This window comes from Clavelina lepadiformis, chromosome 3, assembly GCF_947623445.1.
Source record: "Clavelina lepadiformis chromosome 3, kaClaLepa1.1, whole genome shotgun sequence".
In the NCBI taxonomy this organism is placed as follows: domain Eukaryota; kingdom Metazoa; phylum Chordata; class Ascidiacea; order Aplousobranchia; family Clavelinidae; genus Clavelina; species Clavelina lepadiformis.
Window position 1 is genome coordinate 25,055,055 of NC_135242.1, and position 21,980 is coordinate 25,077,034.

Genomic DNA, 21,980 nt, shown 5'->3' on the forward strand with positions numbered 1-21,980 from the left:
ACCGTAAAACGATAGGAAAATTGTGGATGATTGCGCAATACCCAGTTCGATGACTTAACTCTGCTCGATTGAGAATGTCCGAATTTTAAAATGGTTGTAACTTACACGAAAACACGGATCGCCGCCTGTGGCTGAAACCGAAACGTGCATCACTGCTACGTGCTGCCAAATTTACATTTACTGCAGTAATTTATTTTACACACATAACAACGATTACAGCGGGCGATGACAAATCACAGTTGCATGATTATGACGAGACAGTGGAGACAATTGTAGCAAATATCTTCGTTTTAGCGATGAAATACAAACATAAAATGACCAATAAATGGAAACAATTACCAGGAAAAAGGTGCAATTACACAAAACATTTGACCTAACTACATGAAGCCATTTATGATGTTTATGACGTAATTCATGTGTCATCAGCACGTCATTCGTTGACGTCCTCATTTTCTAGGTCGTCAAGCTCCATGGTTCCATCTCTCCGGACTCTGGTTCGGAGCAAAACTCTCAGATCGTCTCCATCCAGCTCCTTGCCCAGTGAGTTGAATGGAACCTCCTTCCACTTCTTCTTCACTGATCTGTATCCTCTCTCGTCGGTGATGAGGAAGTTCTGGATCTTCAGAACCGAGATCGGACACGTCTTATAGCGCATGCGCAGTCCCCACTGTCGCCTGGAAACCAACAGAAAATATCCAAAAATTTGTTTCTGTAACATCTCAGATTTGTTTCTGCAACAAACCTGCATTTATCGTTTTTGCACAAAATCTTCCCGATGACAAACTCGTCATCACCAATTTGCTTCCCTTCATTTCCATCCGGGACTTCAAGGAAGTAAGCCAGGCTGGGAAACTTTGGGTCCACCACAACGCGATGCTAGAATGTAAATATTTTTAGCAACTGAATGAGGAAAAATATAAGTGCTGGCAAAATTCAGTGCAACAAAATATCAAATTTACCTGCATATTTATGTGTCTGAGATGTTGTGATGACGTGACAGTTTTTTTGCACCACAAACAACTCAACTTGTAGATCATCCTGTCATCAGGAACTTTTTGTTTCTCCTTGTGTTCTTTTACTGTCTTCACAAAGCTTCTATCTTTCTCAAGTTTCTCCTGAATTTTACGGATCTACGACAACAACGACATCACATAACGTTTGAAGCTTTAGAAGATTTTTCAAACAATTTTACTTTCATTTATATTTTACCTGTGATTTTAATACATTTGGATCGCGATCTTTCATTATTTTAAGAATCTCATCGGTCATTTCAACACGAATCTTGTTTTCTCGTTCTCTTTTCACGTGACCACTGTCGTCATAAGCCAGCATGTTGTCCGTTCTTCTTCTGCCTTTAAAAAATGAACTTTTTGGGTTTATGGTTTATGTTAAAAGAATTTGTCTACAAACTTGCTTTAAAGTTAGTCGACCAATGTAGAAACACGGAAAGTCGATGTAGTTTAAATTACTATACATTACAATTTACAGTAGCATCGCTTGCAGTGTTGCGATCTTGTAGATTTCCAACCGTTTCATTGGCTTGAGTTGGAGCGATTGTAATGTCCAGTGTTGCCATCAAAGTTGTTATGTTTTCTTCAGCCTTGATCATGGTTTTAGCTTTTCCCATTCCAGGTGATGCCGTCATCCCCAAGATCTAATAAAGTTGAAAAATTTAAAACTTTGTCACACAAATATGTTGATTGACACCTAAAAAAAATCCTTTTTGTGATTATTGATTATAAAACTGTCACTACCATAAGTAGGCACATGTCTTAATCTCTGGCATAATGTGCAAAGTATTAATTATACCCAATAATTTCACTGTAGACATATCTAAGACACGAGCCAATGAGATGACGTGAGCCAAACACAAACCTGGGGGAGTCTTTTGCCTGAGTGAGTTGTCCTACTTGCATTTTCTTTCATCATATCAAGGTAACAATTCATTATCATGCCGTATGGATCGTTCCTGACAGCGTGGTGGCATTCATCGAATATCAACAAAGATATGTCTGAGATTGTCATCAGGCCGTCCCTGGATAAAGAACAGAGCTTGCTTGTAACTTTTGTAAAATGTTCATGTTTCAAGATATTTACCGCCTATGGCAGGCTTAATGTGCTTAGTGTTTGTTAAACACATTACACATGTTTAACTTAAACAGATTATCGTCAAACACCTACTTCAAAATGTTCAATAGTATCTGAGCTGTCATGATGGTGACATGATGTCTTTCAACTGAAATATGAACAGGAATGCTCGAGCTCATTTCCCCGGTGACTTTGAATATCATGTCTTCTTCTTCAGGCAGATGTCTGCATCAAAGCATGGATTTTGTAAGTTTTGTTTACAAGCAAGTAATTCTGTTGAGTGGTTTTCCAGTTGCTTTAACACGAACTTTTATAATTTCTGTTTAAAAGCAAATAATTCTGTGGAGTTTCAATTACTTTAAATAACACAAACTTTCAGCAATTCATGAATACTATTAGTGGAGACAAACTTCTCTTCAAACTTTAAATTTCACATCAAAACAAACTATTTGTATAGTTGCAAAGTTTCACTTAAATTACTTCTTGAACAAGTTGAACTGCTGTTCCACCAGCGGAACTCGCGGCACCAAGAATATGACCTTGGCATCAGAACTGGACTTTAAGTGTTCGATGCAAACTTTTAAGGCAACGAAGGTTTTTCCACTACCTGGATATTAAAGATAAACATCATGATGTTTTGCATCATGTGCTGCAAATAATGCTTCAATGTGACCAGCATTCGGTACATTCTTTGCATATGCTGAAACATTCAATTTACCTGTAGGTGCAACAATCATGCTATTTTTCCCATTCAATGCTGGAGTGGCAAGTTCATCTTGATATTCTCTGAGACAGAGTTCTGGTTTTGATCCAGCGCTGAACTTCACTGTAGTTTTTTCTGAAAATGCAAAAAATGTTTCAAGAAAAAAAATTTGGGGCTAAATTCTCTTCAATTGTTCAAGGAAAAGCAAAAACTTGATTATCAACAATTGAAGTTTTTAACTTCTTCGACAATCATCCGAACTAGTAAAATTATTTTCAGAAAATGAAACAAGCATCAAACATTGCATTAAATAAATACGAAAGGAACAAAATGCTTGATCATGGGAACCTAACATTTGTAAAAAGTTACCTTCTAGAAACATTTCTTTGATTCTTCCCTCAATGTGATCAACCACACACTCCAGGTCTGAAAAACAAAACCTGAATAATGCAATGTTTATGATTTTGTTCGATGACAAATCTATGGCAAACACAAATGAAAGATATTTTAATTTAATCAAAACAATTATAGGTTTGAAATAACTTGCAGCAATTCTTAATAACAAGCCCCATAAAACACCCAACCACTATCCCTAGCAGAGGGTGTCACAGTGTTACCACTTCAGTGCTTTCAGCAGCAGCTACTGTATCCATCTCACCATTGTCTTTGAGCCCCTCAATGAAGCTTCCGTACCAATTTGGCTTGTGTTGGTTTTCCAAAAGTTTGTCCAACAAAGCGGGGGCTGCATCAGACTGTTGAGATAAACGCACGGCTCGAAACTCGTCTAAAAACATCGTTTAAAGTTGTTTGAATTTCTATAAATGGCTTACAAAATAATATTCAAAATAAAGCAACAAAACTTGGAAACACTGCAATCAGATATCGAAGCACAGAACTTATCCCTCCAACTATTTAATAGTCACCATCAGTAAAAACTCCATTTGCCTTGCAGACTTGAGCAATGCAACACGCAGCTAAGGGCTCAAGTTTGTCTTCAATATAAGTCCGGTTTTTCTTAATTTGTTGCACTTTCAGGCTGTTATCCGCTGAACTAGAAGACATCTTTGTTTTATTTTATGAGATTTATTCAAAGTGTACAAACTTAATTCAATAAGCAATACCATTCAGTAATAAACAGAGAGCAGCTTGTAACAAAAGACTATGAACATGAATCTTCGAAAACCATGGAGATTGTTACGGGAATTTCCTCACCCTGCAAACAACAAGGAAAAAATTAAGGATGCCAGGAGGTGAACGTAATAAACCCACTTAAGTTGATGTTACTTCATATAATAAAGAGCGTCGTTTTAGACCTTTTTCATATTTGTTTTAAACAAATATCGAATACTTTGTTTCAACTGTTCAAATAGTAAGAAAAATTTGTTTACAATAAACTAAAAACGGTACAAAGTATCACTTAAATTTGGTTAAACAAGTAATATATTATCAATTATATGAAATATAAAGTCAAAGCAATAAAATCTTGTCGGTTATTCCCCAACGACGATACATTTCTTTTGCTGAGAATTGTTTGTTTAAAGGTGGGACCAGTACTGAGCAAATAAACTCGCATTAATTTAGCTTTGATGAGAAGGCCTTGTTTTTGCTGAAGGCCTTGTTCTGCCTCCTGAAACAGTCTATCTTAGAGCTGACAAGTAATGAGTAAATTTCAAAAGAAATAATAAACATTTCTGCCTTCTCATTGTTTAAACAGCAACTCTAACCGTATTCATATTACGCCATTTCCAGCGTGCAATTTATATTTATTGTATTCAGCAAAATAGTTTTTGGTTTCTTTATGCTTTCTAAGCTTGTATATAGCGTTGCACATAACTCAAACTTTAATTACTTAATCTACTTGTCACGTGACTATAAGTAAGTTCGTAATTTTTCCTGCTACCGGGCGTTGTTTAATGACATCACTGTGGCACCATTGTTATTTATTGGCAAAGCAGGTTTATATCAATAGTAATTGTTTAATATTGAGTTTTAGTTTCGAAAAAGTTGCGTTTCTTGTCGATGGCAGTCGCTAGAAGTTTACCAGAAAAAATTGTTTTCTCACGAAGTATTTATTCTTGTTTTATGTTAAATGCAAGTTGAAATGTAAATAAAGTTGTTAACTAAATCGTTATTAATTGGTTTATTTAACTTATTAATTATGTTCATTAATTAATTAAATATTACATATTATTAATCGGTTTATTTAACTTTTTTTTTATCAAACATTTCTTTAAACTTGACTTAAAAACTTCATTGCTGACGTAATGTTTGATCTACTTTTGCACGAGACGTAAAATGGATGTTCTCCGTGCAGTGAGATATTGTGACAAAATTTAGTAATTTATGTTTTATTCACTACCAACGCTGTTTAACACAATTGCGTTTAATTGAATGCAGATGAAAGGGAGGTAGGCTACCGTTGTTTTGTGAGCATAAAGACGCCGTCAAACACCAGAAAATGCTACAAAAGTTTGTTTGTTTTGTTATAAACTTACAGCGAATTTACCAAAACACTGATTACTCTAAAAATACTCTATACGGCTCTCTGAATGTTTGCATGTCAATTTAGTATGTTTTGGAATACCATTCAATAAAATGCCATCAAAAAACCATGATTCAAGCTTTTTTACAGAATCGTAAAATCAACACCAGAAGTTTTGGCATCAAAAGCCCAACTTTAGCTATTTTCCTTGCTATGTTTAGTCTAATACTGCACCCGACCTGGGACATTGAAGCACGCCAACTGTTAAGTTAATTCCCAGGCTAGAAAACAACACCAACCAGGCTGCTTTCTGATTGGTCTAAACATGTTTCTTAAAGTCCTACGTAAGACATCCAACAGAATCTTAATTTACCTTTGTTTGACTATAAATATTTACTCTAACGGGTGATTACATGTGTCTGCTGGGTGTTCATGAAATATTTAGTGGATGCACAGCAGAGGTTTTATATGATGTTTATCTTTCGTACGTCATGTCTTCATATGGAACATTAACTGAGTCAATTAAACCGGGAACTCAATACAATGCAATACAATGGCGATGAAAGGTTAGCGCGGCTGCCAACCCCAGAATTCATCGAGTCGTTGTTGGTTTGACACCACACCATAAAATTCGTATCGTAGATTATATTTTTCGCTATCAACTGTGATAATGTTTTGTGAGCATAAAGGCGCCGTCAAACACCAGAAAATGCTACAAAAGTTTCGTTTGTTTTGTTATAAACTTACAGCGAATTTACCAAAACACTGATTACTCTAAAAATCTTCCATTTGGCTCTCTGAAATTTTGCATGTCAGTTTAGTATGTTGTGGACTACCATTCCATATAATGCCATCAAAAAACCATGATTCAAGCTTTTTTAACAGAGGCTTAAAATCAACACCAGAAGTTTTGGCATCAAAAGCCCAACTTTAGCTACTTTTCTTGAAATGTTCAGCAGGAAACAGGCTAGAAAACAACACCAATCATGTTGCTTTCTGATTGGTCTAAGGCTCTAAGCGTGTTTCTTAAAGCCCTACGTAGGATGTCAAACAAAATTTAAATTTACCTTTGTTTGACTGCTTCAAAAATGCACTGAAAATGTAGTTTGTGTAATAACTAATAAGTAATAACGTAATTTGCAACAACCGCTCGTAACAGCAGCTCCGTTGCGTAAGTCTCGTAGCCTATTTGTTGTCCATTACGTGCAGCGTAATATGTACGAGGTCTGTCCAAAAACCAGTATTAGCTATGAAGGGAATAAGATACTTTTTGTACAGACCTCGTAAAGCCGTGTGCGCTGTACAGACCTTTGCCTCGAATATGGACACCACGGTCTGACTGTCGATGAACGAGCATCTATACTACTATAGGGTTCGGCAGCTATAAATATTTACTCTAACGGGTGTTCATAAAATATTTAGTGGATGCACAGCAGACTTTTTATATGATGTTTATCTTTCGTACGTCATGCCTTCATATAGAACATTAAATGAGTCAATTAAACCGGGAACTCAATACAATGCAATCCAATGCCAATGAAAGGTTAGCGCGACCACCAACCCCGGAATTCACCGAATCATTGTTGGTTTGACACAACACCATAAAATTCGTATCATAGATTATATTTTTCGCTTTCAACTGTGATAATTACGATTACAACTGTTACAAGTACACTCGTAGCACACTTATGGTTCAATGATTGTAGTTGTGGTAGAAGTTGTTCAAGATAACATGAAATTTTCTTTATAAATTTTGTATTTGAATAAAACCAAACATGATATTTTTAATTCGCAAAAATTGTAATATTTTTTCTTTTTGTGTAAGATTGATCAAATTTTCTGGGATACAGAAGATTTCGCTAAAAGTTTTGTTTGTGTTTGCATGGATGCTATGAAATAGAATAAGTCGAAACTGAAATTTTTCTATAGGTGATTCCCCGACAGTAAGATCTTTCTTTCACCATTGAGCTGAGGTAAAGTAGGTCTAGGAACCTACAATGACAATTTCGCAGATAGTTCAATCGATGACGTGGCAAATGTTCCTATGTTTTACCAATCGTCAGCGTTAAGTAGAAAGTGTATTAAAAAGCACAAGGAAGGTAGCTGTTAAAATCCAGTTAGTCTAAAGCTGAATCATTGACAAATGTAACAATCTTTATTTCAAATCCTTGGTGGAAAGTGTGGTAACTTCACGCAAAAGATTCATCAACGTGCACGCCGATTTATAATAAATGAAAAAAGAATCAAGGCTTCAGTGCACGCCATCATACCACTATTTGTGTCTTTGCACGCCCGATTTCTTGTTGAAAACTACCGTACTTTCCATTCGGGTCCAAAGCAACACTTTTCTGCCTTTCCAGTGAAGAGAAGTAAAACTTTTTACAAGCAAATGATCAAACCAGGTAATGTAATGCTTCACTTTAAAGAATTTGCCGGTTTTGGGTTAGAAAATATGTCAGGTACTTATAAGAACTGAAAGCTTGTAAGGAAGTTGTACGAACTGCACAGAATTAATATCCATGGCACAATTGCTTCATTTTTGTTTGTATTTGACAGGTAATGATGATGTTGAAAACCACAACGGTCAAAACAAGGAAATGAATTTAAGGGATTATCAACTGGAATTAGCTGCCCCTGGTCTGGAAGGACACAACTCAATCATCGTTGCCCCCACAGGTTTAGCTTCCTATAAAATTATTCTTAAATTGTAAAATGGAGCGGTCTGTGATTCTTATGAAAAGATTATTGCTTACCGGTATGTCAAAAATTAAAGACCTAGTGTAGACATTCTCACTTATTGACAGGTTCCGGAAAGACTCACGTTGCGATTAAAATATGCCTGGAACACATCAGAAAAGTGAAAAAACCAAAAATCGTTTTCTTGGCGCCGGTGAAAACTTTGGCCCAGCAACAATTTCTTCTCTTCAAGAAGTTAGCAGAATTTTTTTTCCAAATATTTAACTCTCTGAAATGTTGAAGGTTTCTAAAAAAATATCCTGACTTATGACTTAAGTTGGACTTTTCACTGAAAAACATTTCTATTGAAAGCTTTTTTAACAATTTCTTGTTAACTTAAATTTTATAACATAACAACCTAAGTCTAACTCTTAATCTAACTTTAATTTCAATCAAACCCGAAATAGCTGAAATCAACTTTTTGCATTTGAATATAACCTTCAATAGCTAAGATCAAATTTTTTCAAGTTGCTCATTCTCTTAACCTAACAGCCTATCTTTATCTATTGGCTGTGCAATCTACATGCGGTGAAATAATCACTTTCGATAACTTCGTCTTATCCAGCACATCTTTATGTTGTAATAAAATTGTTAAAAATGCAGGTTCCTTGATGATGACCCAGACATGGTCTGTCAGCTTGATGGTGACTCAGACTCGACTATTCCAGTTGACTCGATTTATTCAAGACATACCGTAGCAGTCATGACTCCACAAATACTTGTGAATATGATCAAGTAATGCACAAGTTAATCTCCAATTCAGATTCATTTTGAAATAATTTGGAAACTAAAAAAAACTCACTCGGGAGAAAAAATTCTAAAAATGTCTTTCTTAATTCACAAGTCTAGTCTATTTCTTAATTGAACAATGTTGGTGGTAATTATGATGACATAATTACAATTACAATAATTATGATGTCATATCGTTGATGGCATTTTTATTTATCAGGGAAGGTCAAGCCAAGATCAATGAAATTAGTTTGATAATCTTCGATGAATGTCACAACACCATCAAAAAGAAACCTTACAACATCATCATGAATCTATACATGGACAGAAAGTTTTCATCTCGAAACACTAAACTACCCCAGGTTTGTGAGAAAAATCTGCGCCATTCAATCAATGGCAACTTATATTAAAACCAGTAATTATTGTTCAATCTGTGCAACCCTGGATGGAACTACTTTGTTCTGAATGTTTTTTTACTGAAATTATATTTTAACTGCGAATTTTTAGCTTTATTTTAACTATTTTATTGTTTAATTATTATACCAATTAATTAACTAAGTATTATAACTAACTAAGTACTTTTACTAACTTTTAACTACTACGTAATTATATTAACTACTAGTAATTACTGCTGCTAATTTGCTACTACTATTTAACTTTGTTAACTGTAAAAATCTGCCTCAGATAATAGGAATGACTGCCTCTCCCGGTCTCCGTAAAGTCAAAGACAAAGGAGATGCAATCGAAAAGGTGATGTCTCTGATGGCAAACTTGGATGTTGCTTCACCACCTGTTCAAGTTCTTCGCCATAAAGAGGAGCTGAGACGACACCAGACAGAGGCTGAATACGGTACAAAGAGGTTTCGTGTTTTTTTTGCAACTACCACAACAATGACGTCATATTATTGATTTAAATATTTCATTGTTTCTGCAGAGCTGATTGTAGTGTTTCGTGACCCAGGAAACCGTTTCCATGTTCGAATAAACAGAGTTATGGAGGAAATTGAAGATGAAATGAGAAGTGGTTTTGTCAAGTTTGAAAGCGGTGGGCAGATTTAAAAACAAACTTCACTGGTAGTATAATTTCCATAGACATCTAATTACTTATAATATTTTATGCCAAGTTCTTGACGATAAAGTTCAATTCACGGGAACTACGTCACGTGGTTGTCAGAGTTATGAGTCCCTGATTACAGCTTTACGGCAGGAATGTAAGAAAATAGAGGACAGAGAAGCTAGCCAATATTTCATGGCTATCACAAAACATTTGCTAGTTAGTGCATTTTAAATTATTATTTTTATCTTTTTAGTTTAGTTTTAAGAATTTTAAGGCTGTTTAAAAGTTTTAAGAATTTAGTCTAGTTGAAATATTTTTTTGGTGATATTTTTCTGTAATTTACTGCCAGATGTACAATCAGTCGCTGGTGTTGAACGACCACATCTCCGGCAAGTTTGCTTTGCTTTATGTCAGACAGGAACTTGCAAAACAACCAAGAAATAAAATTGAAGCCTTACTGTTGGCAATTTTTGAGAAATTTGGTGAGTCGGTGTTTTTTGGGGACAAAACGATCTTTTTAAGTTTATACTTCCGCAAATATTTCAGGAAATTAGCCAGTTAGTTATTTAAAGTCACAATCTCTTAAAACGTTTTAACAGTTGCCAAATTCTAATATTGAAATAAAGTGATTGCTGCAATAGGTATTATACAGTGCAGAAATGCACTCAGTTTGAACAAGAAATAGTTGAACCATGGCTCACAAAAGAACCACTTATGCTATAGGCAAAGTAACCTATTAACTGACAAAGTGAGCGAAGCCTGTGTTGACGCAACTTTTTGTCTTATTTGAAACTGATTGTGTAATTAAAATGTTACGCGGAGCTCACATAACCAAGTAGCCAAGTTACTTCTCTGCAGGTCCAGAACAATGCCAAGGTGTTAGTCCACTTCTGAGAAGATTAAAATCAATGCTTTTGGAAAAATCGCAGGAATCTTCGCAATTACGTTGCATTATTTTTGCAAAAACTCGACTTTTGTCCGATACGCTGGCAACTTTACTCTGCGAAGATTCTGACTTAAATTCAATTATGGAGCACAATACAAAACGACTGACTGGTAGTGGTCCATCGTCAAGTGAACTTGGTATAACTTTGTAGAGTTTGTGTAATACAGATTTATCTATCTATATGTTTGTCTGAATAACACTGTTTAATAAAGTGCGGTTTTAGCCTTACTGGGTTTAAATTTCTAAGTTAGGACTGTTACTAGCCAGCCTGCACATTCTTTAACGGAAATTATTAATCGAAATGAAAATAACGTTGCTTGCAAAGAGACAACAAACACCAGAAACCTCCCAAACTACACTTATACCTAATGACCCACTACATATTAGGGATGACCAAGGTGAGTCAACTGGACACTTTAAAGCAATTCAGGGAAGGCGCTTGCAAGGACATTGTGGCCACGTCTGTAGCCGAGGAGGGGTTGGACATAGATGCTTGCAACCTCATCATCGATTACAATTACTCCAGTGATGAAGTCGGATTCGTGCAGAGGAAAGGTCAGGGGTCAAATCACTGGCTTTTGTCAAATGTCTCGTTCATTTTCTAATATTTTTATACTATTTTGTTTATTTTATGTTATATCTATTTTAGATCTTCTTATACTTCTGTTATAATTTTCACTAAAACTTTGTCCTACTTCAGCTGCTGAAGATGTGATGTGTTGCTTTATTCCAGCCAACATCTTCTAAGCTCTGGTGCACTTTGCATTGTAGGTCGGGCCAGGGCCAAGGGCAGCAAGTTTGTGTTGTTGGCTTACAATGACAGCGTTCATGCTCGTAAGATGAAAGCCAACATTCAACTTGCCAGGATGACGTCAGAAACCTTGAACTCAATCAAAGAAACTGATCTTCATCAATTGAAATCGGAGGTACTGGACGGTGATCATTTGAAGTGCTTAACATCATTGTTGTGTTCAAAGGTCATTCAAAGGTTAAAGGTCATTGCCTGAGCTGGACACGTGCTTGATTAAGCAAACACTCATTTGCAAAAATCGAGTGCGCTCACAAGCACATTTTTTCAGTCTTCCACTCGCAATCGTTTATTTAGCACAGAAAACAATGTAAACGCCTTTCGCAGCTTACAAATTATAGCAGTTCTCACTGCATTGAGACTAGTTGTAATTTTCAATTAATGGTGACGTAAAAGCCAGTGACCTAGCCACAAGAGGCTTTACACCTTTTGCATATGCTAGATCAGGGATGTCCGATCTGCGGCCTAATAAAAGGTTGGACAGCCCTATGCTAGATCGTAGAGATCATTGTCAATTGACTGAACGTTTTTTTTTCAAATGGTCACAAGACACATTTTTTGTCATATTTATTCTACACAGATCACAAAACTGCAACTCAAAGACAAACGATTACGTGAATTGCCTTCATCAGTTGCTCAAAGCTATGACAGCAACATGTGCAAGCTGAGTTGCCTCGATTGCAAGCAGTTTGCCACGTCATCAAATTGTATTCACCACATCAACAAACAGGTCTATAGAAGCAGCATTTTGCACATGATTTTTTTCACATAGCCTATACTGTATAACATAGTAGTAGTAGTAGTGCTGTACTTATAACAATCTTGTGGTTTTATTTTGTGATTTTCGGAAAATTAAAGTCAACTGAAGTTTTGGTATGTTAAAGATGTCAGTCCTTCATATATCTAAGCATAAAGTTTGCATCAATTTTAATTTTTCAGCACAGAGTTGTGGTGGACCCAGATTTTCCCGACCAGTCTTCGTTTGAAGAAGTTCCCGTCGGAATGGAAGATTTGAGATTTGGCGATGAAATGCCGACTGTTGGGAAGATCTTTTGTGGAAATCAAGAATGCCGGTAAAGTAACTTGCAATAAAAGCAGCTAAAACTTCCTTGAATTCTGCGTCACAATTGATGTGACCCAGAGTTGTGTTCAGTTTTACAAATCATTAATGCTATGGAACCAGGGATACTGACCTGACCTCACCTGCTCAAACTCCACCGTAACTTAAACTTTAAGAATTGATGAAATACATGAATTTTTTTCTTTTATTTTCTTGAAACTTATATTTATTTCATGGCAATGATAATTAATTAATGGATGAAATACAAAACGCAACATCTACAGAAACAGCATAGGAAATGGCAGGCTTTGTCAGGTTCGATAGAGCTTGACAATGTGCTTCTGCATAGCATAGAACCTTAACCTTGCTACTTTTTGTTCCATTGTTTTCCAGCCGACAGTGGGGAGTTAGAATGCGCTACTTAGGTATCAGGGTTTCCGTTCTAAAAATCGACAATTTTCTCATAACCAACGACGCCGGATACAAGGAGATTAAGAAAAAATGGAACAAGGCACCCTTTGACAGCTTGAAAGTAGAACTGACCACGGAAGACTTGGAAATTATCAGCCGGTCAGAAGAATTATTTTCATCAGATGACGATGATTAGTTTCACATTGACGTATTGATAATCACACAAACTTGAGTTTTTCTCCTGGTGTTGACAATCAATATTTCTTGTAAATTATCACGTGCACCGTAGTTCAAGTTCATTGTGACTGTTTTCATTTATGTTGGGATTTTAAAGTTTTCATCTCAGTTTTGTAGGTTTTTAATCGGATTTTTATTGCTGTGATGCACTTAATGTTGTCTTCTCCTTTGTATTTTAACAGACAATCTTGAACGCTGTCTCTTTCCGCTTCTAATTTGTTTTCAATTTAACTTGACAGATCTCTTTGTTTTTATTCAGATTTTTCAGCACTTTAACTGTGCAATGCTTTTCTTAGTTTCTCACAATACCCAGCGTTATAGAACAGATTGTTTATTGTATCTGTACTTTGTGCTTGTTGTTTGTAAAATTCTGCATAATCTTCGTACTTGTTGCTTGTAAAAAAGGTGTTTTTGATGTTAAATGTATAAAAGAGATGTTGTTTATACATAAATGAAATATTTGTTGTAAGTTATTTTGTCGTCTAATCTGCTTATTGTCATTGCGCTTACTATATTAAGTGTTTGTAAATAAAGTATTTTTAAAGCTATGAACAAGACCTTGCAAATGTTCAGTGAAATCGGTACAGTGTGAACTATGTTACTGACAGTGTTTTTCCATAAAAATACTGACAGTTGCAGATTTCCTTCACTCTCCAAGCTCACACAATCACATGATTAGCTACTTATGTGATATCATAGATAAATATGAGCTCAGTAGCCACACAGTGAGGGGTCACCTACTAAGTTAGTGGACAATGTCAAGGTTCATAGCTTGTGTTAAAATATGCGGGGTTTGAAGATGTCGCTGTGGGTAATGAGCAGTTTAGAAATAAAACTTACACTTATTATGTGGTTTAAGGCAAAACATCCACCTGTGCAAAATAAACGCTACTTAGTGTTGCTGATTTTTTAACTTGTCTTCTTCTGCTCCACAATTTGGTCATCTCGGCACACCAAATCAAAGAACTGTTTATTTCAGTTGTGATGCTGTAACTGCTGAACTAAATCCACGTTTTCAAAACCAAATATGTCCGTTATTATCTATCTAATCATCTCATTTAAAAGATTGTGCCTTAAAGTGAAAGAGAAGCTTCGTCGATGGGGAATCACCGAGAGAAAAACTTTTCTCTCTTTATTTCAATTTTCATATAATTAAAAAGTACCTTTAATGTTTATATTTAATAAAGAAAGTTTTTATACTTTGTGTTGGTTTTAATGTATCAAATAAAATAATCCAAATATTTCCAAGTTTAAAAAACCTAATTTTTTTTGCAAATGTTTACAAGTTTTTATTTTAATATTTAGGAAGTAGCAACAGCTGGACAGCACTTATCGGGGGACCCCCCTTGAAAAAATCTTAAATGGCCAAGAAATATTCTCTGAAACAATCGATTTTCTGACATCAGCGAATGTTATGGTTTGAACATAAGTGAAAAGTAGGTTGGTTCGTTTTAAATTAATCAATGATTGAAAATGGAGACGTCGGATAGTCGCGAAGAAAACAGCGTAAAAGTGCAACGAATAGAAGTATACAGAACTTACATTGAAGACAAAATCGAACCAGTAGATGCAGTTTGTATTGCGAGCTCTTGCAAGAAAGATGGTGTCTTTTCTAACGGTAAATGTTGATTGATCATTTTTTCATAAATAGCCTTAAACTAGGAGTCATTACGTCACGTTAAACTGTGATTACAACATTAGCCTACAATATAACCTATTACGTAACAGTTAAATCTTTAGCTGCCTTTGAATAGTTTCAGATTAAAGTTTTAACTAATGGTAAAGTTTTAACTGCTGATGATAAAATAAGATCCCAATATATTGAAAACAAGGCTTCCTCAGATCAGATACTATACAAGATTTAGCATTACTTTTTATCACTTTAAGAAATTAAATGTAAATAATTTTTGTTAGCTATGTAAGTTATGCTTTAGTTTGTCCATGAAAAAACTCTAACTGCATTCAATGACTTTTCAGGAGATTTTCGGTTCATTCGTTACTCTCAAGAAAGTCAACAGGTTGCCGCTTTACTGGACAAACTTCTTGAAAACCAAACTAAAGTAAACTGGTATGGAAGCTTCACACAGGCACTAAGGGAAAATGGTAACACTTTATATGGTTTTAAAATTTTAAAAACATGCAAATAGCAAACTGAAGATTTTTTACACTCCTCATTCCAAGATAATGACACAAGTAACTTCATTAAAACATGAAAACATGGCAAAACTACATTTTTTACACCTTTTTGTTGAAATTAGAATGTTTAAAATTTCCAAAATTTAATGCTCCGAAGGAAATGCAAAACTACTTATTTATCATGAATTGTTTTTCTAGATCTGGAGTACGTAGTTGATTACTTTGAGGGAAGAATCAGGGAAAGTTTTTTAGAAAGTCATTTTCGACAAATTTTGGACATCCATGCTCAAAAATTTTTGGATGATTTTGATCCGAATATTATTTTGCCATTGCACGGGAATAATCTTTTCAGTCTTGCTCACAGGTGCTGTTCGAAGGCCGTGTAACAGAAACATCATTTATTTTTGCTTTTGTCTATTGTATTACTTTTTAGCAAACATGTATTTTTGTGACTTAAATCTAATGCAATGAAAGCTCGTTATCTTAATGTTAAAGTGGCCGATTGAACTAGGCTATTTTGAATTAACCAAACCTGGTTTACATGCACAGGCTGACTACCAAGCGTATTTTCATAAGTCATTTAGTCTTAGCGCTCTCAAGTCCTGGCTAGCCTAGCCAACTTTATTATAATTTGCCTTCTACTTTATTGTGTCATTCTAATTTCATCTCTTCATTTTTTTCATTCAGGGATTTGATCGCAGCAGAGAGAACTCAACGAGGAAGAGCTTTCAAATTTTTGATGTTGCTGCAAAAACGACCCAATTGGTTTCATGAATTTGTAGAAATATTAAGAGACCCAGACTGTGGCAATCTGACCCACTTTGCTGAGCTTCTTCAGCCAAAAGGTGCATTGATTGATCGAAGATTTTTTTTGAAATTTGTATTTTGTGTAACACGAGATTAGTGAACATTTTATGACTAGAACTTCTTCTTGTCTTTAAATTGTTAGATCAAAATTCATCAAACACCTTTGAAGATTTCATTAATTTTTCATCATCTGATATTTTTGATGAGTTGGAACCAAATGACATTTTAAATCGTCTGTCCCACATAGAGGAGACAAGGTAAATATGAGAATTAGGCTAAATACCAAAACTTTTAAAAATACATGGTAGCCAGCTTGTGTATGCTGCCATTTTAAAATAATCAATTAGTCAATATATAGCAGCAAATGCTTTCTAGAAAGTTTATTTAAAACTTTAAAAGGAAAAATCGCATCCAATCAATGCCATCGAGGGAAAAACGCGTCATTGCTTTATTTGAGGAGTTGTCTTCCATTCAATTTAAACTTTGGTACAAGGAGTTTATCATGGCCTTGGCTGAGCAAGAAAAATACAACCACCTTGTAGATACCTTGAACCCAGGTAATATGGTGACAGTGTGTTGTGAAGGTTTCTGCATTTTTTTGTTTTAGATTTTTAAAAATATCTTCAAAAAGAACGAAATTATTTGAATTTTTTTAACTCAATTGTGATTTTTTTTTTGTAACACAGTTGAAGGAATTAAGACCAAGAAGATGGCCCAGAAGGTGGTGACTTAACATGAATAAACACTTTTGTGCTTATACAGTAAAATAAAGTCTTAAATAATTTCGGTTTTATCTTTTCAAGGACGACGCAGACGTGATGGTTGATGCTGGTACTTACAGTGAAGGCACGAGTAATAACGACCAAGTACTAGATGCTGCTCCAGTTTGTTCTCCAACAGTAGATACTGAAGAAGATGAAGGTTATATCAAAAAGCAATCGCTTTTGTGAACTTTGTGCGATAATTTGAGGTCTACATGGCTGTTATTCAATCATTGTTCCACAATCACAAAAACTTTTTATAATTTCTGGCAGATATGATCAGTGACAATAATTATGAGAAACATGAAGTAGAAGGTAAGTATAAACGAATCATACAATCATGAAGTTTTTAAAACTGCTTCTCATCCAATTTGTAATTTGCGTTTGTAGAATCAGAGAAGAAAGCATTTACTGAAAATCCACCAGTTTGCAACAGCAACCATCCTGACGATGTTACGGCTCCATTCAAGACACCAGGTGCACTTTGGTCATGCTTTGATGTGACAAGTTTCAATTCCCTCAACTTTTCTTGTTAAAATGTTGAATTACTTTTTCAGAAAAAACTGTAGTTATAAGCGCTGGATCAAAACCAGAACTCTGTCTCAGAGAATATCAAGATGAACTTGCCACTCCAGCATTGAATGGGAAAAATAGCATGATTGTTGCACCAACAGGTAAATTGATTGTTTCAGCATTTGCAAAGCATGTACTGAATGCTGTTCACACATTTAAGCATTATTTGCAGCACATGATGCAAAACATCATGATGTTTATCTTTAATATCCAGGCAGTGGAAAAACCTTCGTAGCCTTAAAAGTTTGCATCGAACAATTAAAGTCCCGTTCTGATGCAAAGGTCATATTTTTGGTGCCGCGAGTTCCGCTGGTGGAACAGCAGTTCAACTTGTTCAAGAAGTAATTTAAGTGAAACTTTGCAACTATACAAATAGTTTGTTTTCATGTGAAATTTAAAGGTTTAAGAGAAGTTTGTCTCCACTAATAATTAATATTCATGAATTGCTGGAAGTTTGTGTTATTTAAAGTAATTGAAACTTCACAAAATTATTTACTTTTAAACAGAAATTGATAAAAGTTTGTGTTAAAGCAACTGGAAAACCATTCGACAGAATTAGTTGCTTGTAAACAAAACTTACAAAACCATTGCTTTGATGCAGACATCTGCCTGAAGAAGAGGACATGATATTCAAAGTCACCGGGGAAATGAGCTCGAGCATTCCTGTTCATATTTCTGTTGAAAGACATCGCGTCACCATCATGACAGCTCAGATACTTTTGAATATTTTCAAGTAGGTCATCGATGGCCAATATGTTAAGGTTGAGAACGTGCAGTTGAAAGTATCTTTAATATTGGCAAATTTGCATGAAAATACTGTTCGTTTTTCGATTTTTTTTGAAAATGTATTACTTGGATGTTTCCAATTTTATTGTATTGAGCCTAAAAAATTTAACTGTATGATTGCGTTCTTTTGTTCATTCAGTGACGGTCTGATGACAATCTCAGACATATCTTTGTTGATATTCGATGAATGCCACCACGCTGTCAAGAGCGATCCATACAGCATGATAATGAATTGTTACCTTGATGTTATGAAAGAAAATGCAAGTAGGACATCTCACTTAGCCAAAAGACTCCCCCAGGTGTGTGTTTGGCTCACATCATGTCATTGACTCACGTTATTTCATTGGCTCGTGTCTTAGATATGTCTACAGTGAAAATATTTGGTATAATTAATACATTGCACATTATGCCAGTGATTAACACCTGTGCCTACTTATGGTAGTGACAATTTTATAACCAATAATCACAAAAAAGATTTTCTTTAGGTGTCAATCAACATATTTGTGTTGCAAAGTTTAAAATTTTTCAATTTTTCATTAAGATTTTGGGGATGACGGCATCACCTGGAATGGGAAAAGCTAAAACCATGATCAAGGCTGAAGAAAACATAAAAACTTTGATGGCAACACTGGACATTACAATCGCTCCAACGCAAGTCAATGAAACGGTTGGAAATCTGCTGCAATATCGCAACACTGCGAGCGATGGTAATTTCATCAATGCTGCTTGGTCAAATTGAAATCTGAATCATTGAAAATCTTATCTCAATGTATAGATATCAGTGATGCTTGTAATATTTTTCAGAGGTGATTGTGGTTCAGAGAAAAGTTGACGACCAATTTTGTTTGAGCATCAAGAAAGCGATGGAAGAAATCGAGAACTTGACCAAGGAGCACATCGAAGCCCAGGAAGCAGGTTGGACTCATTTATCCTCAAGTTGAACTTTCAACCTAATGTTTGTCTTCAGTGGAAATGAACCTTAGATCTTTTCTTTTGTGTTTATCTTAGTCCACAGAGGCAGATTGAAATATGATCTTCGCGCTTCACCCGGAAGCCAGGATTACGAATCATGGGCGGTGAGTCTTCTCAACAAGAGTAAGTTGATTGAAGATCGAAGAGAAAGTCAGCGTTTCATGTCATATTCCACACATCTTCGTGTAGGTTGCTGTGTTTGTGTTACGAAGCCCTTGTTTCTGAATCAACTCAATGCAATCAAAGTTCAAAATCTGTACAAGTTCATTCTCACAACTGTTTTGCAGGAGTACAACACCTCCCTGATGCTCAATGATCATGTAAGAAGCACAGAAGCTTTTGCATACATTGAAGAAAAACTTTTCGGAGATTCTCAAAACAGTCTTCCCAGTGATGAAACTGGAGAAACTTTGAAGATGATTTTTGAAACAAACAGTTTGTTTGATTTCTGTTTTAGTATAAATGCATAGAAGGTTATAATTTACTTACAATCATTTTGAATTTGCATTTACAAAAATTCGTCAAAGCTCATTTTGATTTACAGGACCACGCTTAACAAACAACACCAACCCACTACTTGAGCGATTGCAGCGGAAGTTGGCGGAAGAGTTTTATCGTCTTCCTCAATCGAGATGCATCATATTTGTGAAAACTCGAGCAATTGCCAAAGCTCTTCTGACTTACTTAAACGAACAGCAAGATCTTGCGCGGTTTCATCTCAATGCAAAGCAACTTACTGGGGCTGGTGCTCGCTCAGAAAGTGGAGGTCTGTGTCATCAATTTTGCTGTCATTTTAGTTTGCCCCGAGTGTTTATTTCTCTGCCCGCTTACAGTAATGGGCTGTTATCATTACATTGTCTCTGTTGCAACTGTCTTTTCCAACTTTACTTCATTTTTACTTTATAGGAATGACCAAACCAGGCCAAGAGGACACACTACAGGCGTTCAAGGATGGCAGATGCAAGGTCATTGTGGCCACGTCTGTAGCTGAAGAAGGGTTGGACATAAAAGCTTGCAACCTCATCATCACTTACAACTACTCCACCAACGAAATAGGACAAGTTCAAAGAAAAGGTGAAATGTACAGAGGATACCCACTTTTGTCTAGTAACCTTGAAGGGTTTATGTGACTAAGGTTTCTGGTTCAAAACCCACTCAGGTCACTTTTTTTTAAACGCACTTTCATTCCACTTTAAATTGAACTGCAACTAAGTAGACTTCTGTGCAAGAGGTCTTTGGTTCAAAACTCATCTAGGTCACTTTGTCTGAAGGCAGAGGAAGGGCGGATAACAGCAAAGTTGTTATGCTGGCTTATGACGACAGTGGTCACGTGAAGAGAGAACGAGAAAACAAGATTCGCGTTGAACTGACCGACGAGATTCTTAAAACTGTAAAAGGTCGTGATCCAAAAATCCTAAAGTCACAGGTAAAATCTGGATGAAAATTAAGTTGTTTGGAAAAACATTTTGTCGAGTTCCAAACGTTATGTGATGTCGTTGTTGTCGTAGATCCGTAAAATTCAGGAGAAACTTGAGAAAGATAGAAGCTTTGTGAAGACAGTAAAAGAACACAAGGAAAAACAAAAAGTTCCTGATGACAGGATGATCTACAAGTTGAGTTGTTTGTGGTGCAAAAAAACTGTCACGTCATCACAACATCTCAGACACATAAATATGCAGGTAAATTTGATATTTTGTTGCACTGAATTTTGCCAACACTTACATTATTTCTCATTCAGTTGCTAAAAACATTTACATTTTAGCATCGCGTTGTGGTGGACCCAAAGTTCCCCAGCCTGGCTTACTTCCTTGAAGTCCCGGATGGAAACGAAGGGAAGCAAGTTGGTGATGACGAGTTTGTCATCGGGAAGATTTTGTGCAAAAATGATAAATGCAGGTTCGTTGCAGAAAAAAATCTGAGATGTTATGGAAATAAATTTTTGGATATTTTCTGTTGGTTTCCAGGCGACAGTGGGGACTGCGCATGCGCTATAAGACGTGTCCGATCTCGGTTCTGAAGATCCAGAACTTCCTCATCACCGGCGAGAGAGGATACAGATCAGTGAAGAAGAAATGGAAGGAGGTTCCATTCAACTCACTGGGCAAGGAGCTGGATGGAGACGATCTGAGAGTTTTGCTCCGAACCAGAGTCCGGAGAGATGGAACCATGGAGCTTGACGAGCTAGAAGATGAGGACGAATGACGTGCTGATGACGCATTAATGACGTCATGTATTTAGGTCGAGTATTTTAATAAGTGTACATACGCTGGTTGATTATCATAGTAAGTTGCTCAGAGGTTGACACGACTGCAATCTTTTTAACCTGAAAATGCGTTCCCGTTTGTTGCTCTTTCCGCACAAAAAGTGCTGTGGATGCATTTAGCAACATTTTTAATTGAAGAGCGGAGAATCGCTTTTTATCAAAGAGCCACGGCCCAGCTCTCGTAGTAGGACAAGTACGTACATTATACCGGATGATTCTAGGTTATTTATGTGTTCTATTTGTGATTGCGCACTTGCTATTATGACATTTAATAATTCGCTTGTGCACTACTCGTGTGAAGTATTACACAAGGAACATATCTGTCATAAAGACCGCATATGCTGGCAGTAATTGTTTGAATATGAGCGAGGACGATTGATGGTTGGTGACTTGTTTTGCTTCTGCTTCGATGGATGAGTTCTCAT

At 35.9% G+C, this 21,980-nt stretch overlaps 3 protein-coding genes across 4 annotated transcripts; 2 read left to right on the forward strand and 1 right to left on the reverse strand.

The window, feature by feature from the left end:
* Positions 1-170: 170 nt before the first annotated feature.
* On the reverse strand, positions 171-4,019 carry LOC143450638 (antiviral innate immune response receptor RIG-I-like). Of its 2 annotated transcripts, XM_076951269.1 has the most exons (13): positions 3,913-3,921; positions 3,715-3,842; positions 3,450-3,575; positions 3,161-3,217; positions 2,807-2,926; positions 2,569-2,695; positions 2,182-2,313; positions 1,876-2,035; positions 1,480-1,654; positions 1,210-1,352; positions 960-1,130; positions 743-876; positions 171-674 (listed from the first exon to the last, which is right to left on the reverse strand). In XM_076951269.1, exons 4-13 carry the CDS (start codon positions 3,171-3,173, stop codon positions 431-433), a joined length of 1,419 nt encoding a protein of 472 aa, XP_076807384.1. In that variant the 5' UTR covers positions 3,174-3,217; positions 3,450-3,575; positions 3,715-3,842; positions 3,913-3,921; the 3' UTR covers positions 171-430. The 2 variants fall into 2 exon arrangements, with proteins under 2 accessions (XP_076807384.1, XP_076807383.1); XM_076951268.1 differs by having other exon boundaries at positions 3,715-4,019.
* A 3,240-nt stretch (positions 4,020-7,259) lies between these two features.
* On the forward strand, positions 7,260-13,799 carry LOC143448213 (antiviral innate immune response receptor RIG-I-like). Its single transcript, XM_076947831.1, has 15 exons — positions 7,260-7,675; positions 7,830-7,949; positions 8,078-8,204; positions 8,613-8,744; positions 8,959-9,100; positions 9,423-9,588; positions 9,673-9,783; positions 9,863-10,011; positions 10,145-10,277; positions 10,654-10,878; positions 11,129-11,296; positions 11,513-11,667; positions 12,130-12,279; positions 12,489-12,622; positions 13,003-13,799. Exons 1-15 carry the CDS (start codon positions 7,663-7,665, stop codon positions 13,214-13,216), a joined length of 2,139 nt encoding a protein of 712 aa, XP_076803946.1. The 5' UTR covers positions 7,260-7,662; the 3' UTR covers positions 13,217-13,799.
* An 833-nt stretch (positions 13,800-14,632) lies between these two features.
* Positions 14,633-21,932, forward strand: LOC143448212 (ATP-dependent RNA helicase DHX58-like). Its single transcript, XM_076947830.1, has 24 exons — positions 14,633-14,875; positions 15,235-15,360; positions 15,592-15,757; positions 16,081-16,238; positions 16,343-16,457; positions 16,600-16,757; positions 16,887-16,921; positions 17,004-17,121; positions 17,235-17,276; positions 17,352-17,438; positions 17,519-17,635; positions 17,749-17,875; positions 18,136-18,267; positions 18,460-18,619; positions 18,862-19,027; positions 19,125-19,235; positions 19,329-19,477; positions 19,580-19,727; positions 19,837-20,058; positions 20,199-20,366; positions 20,564-20,718; positions 20,801-20,971; positions 21,055-21,188; positions 21,257-21,932. Exons 1-24 carry the CDS (start codon positions 14,731-14,733, stop codon positions 21,492-21,494), a joined length of 3,348 nt encoding a protein of 1,115 aa, XP_076803945.1. The 5' UTR covers positions 14,633-14,730; the 3' UTR covers positions 21,495-21,932.
* Positions 21,933-21,980: the final 48 nt, after the last annotated feature.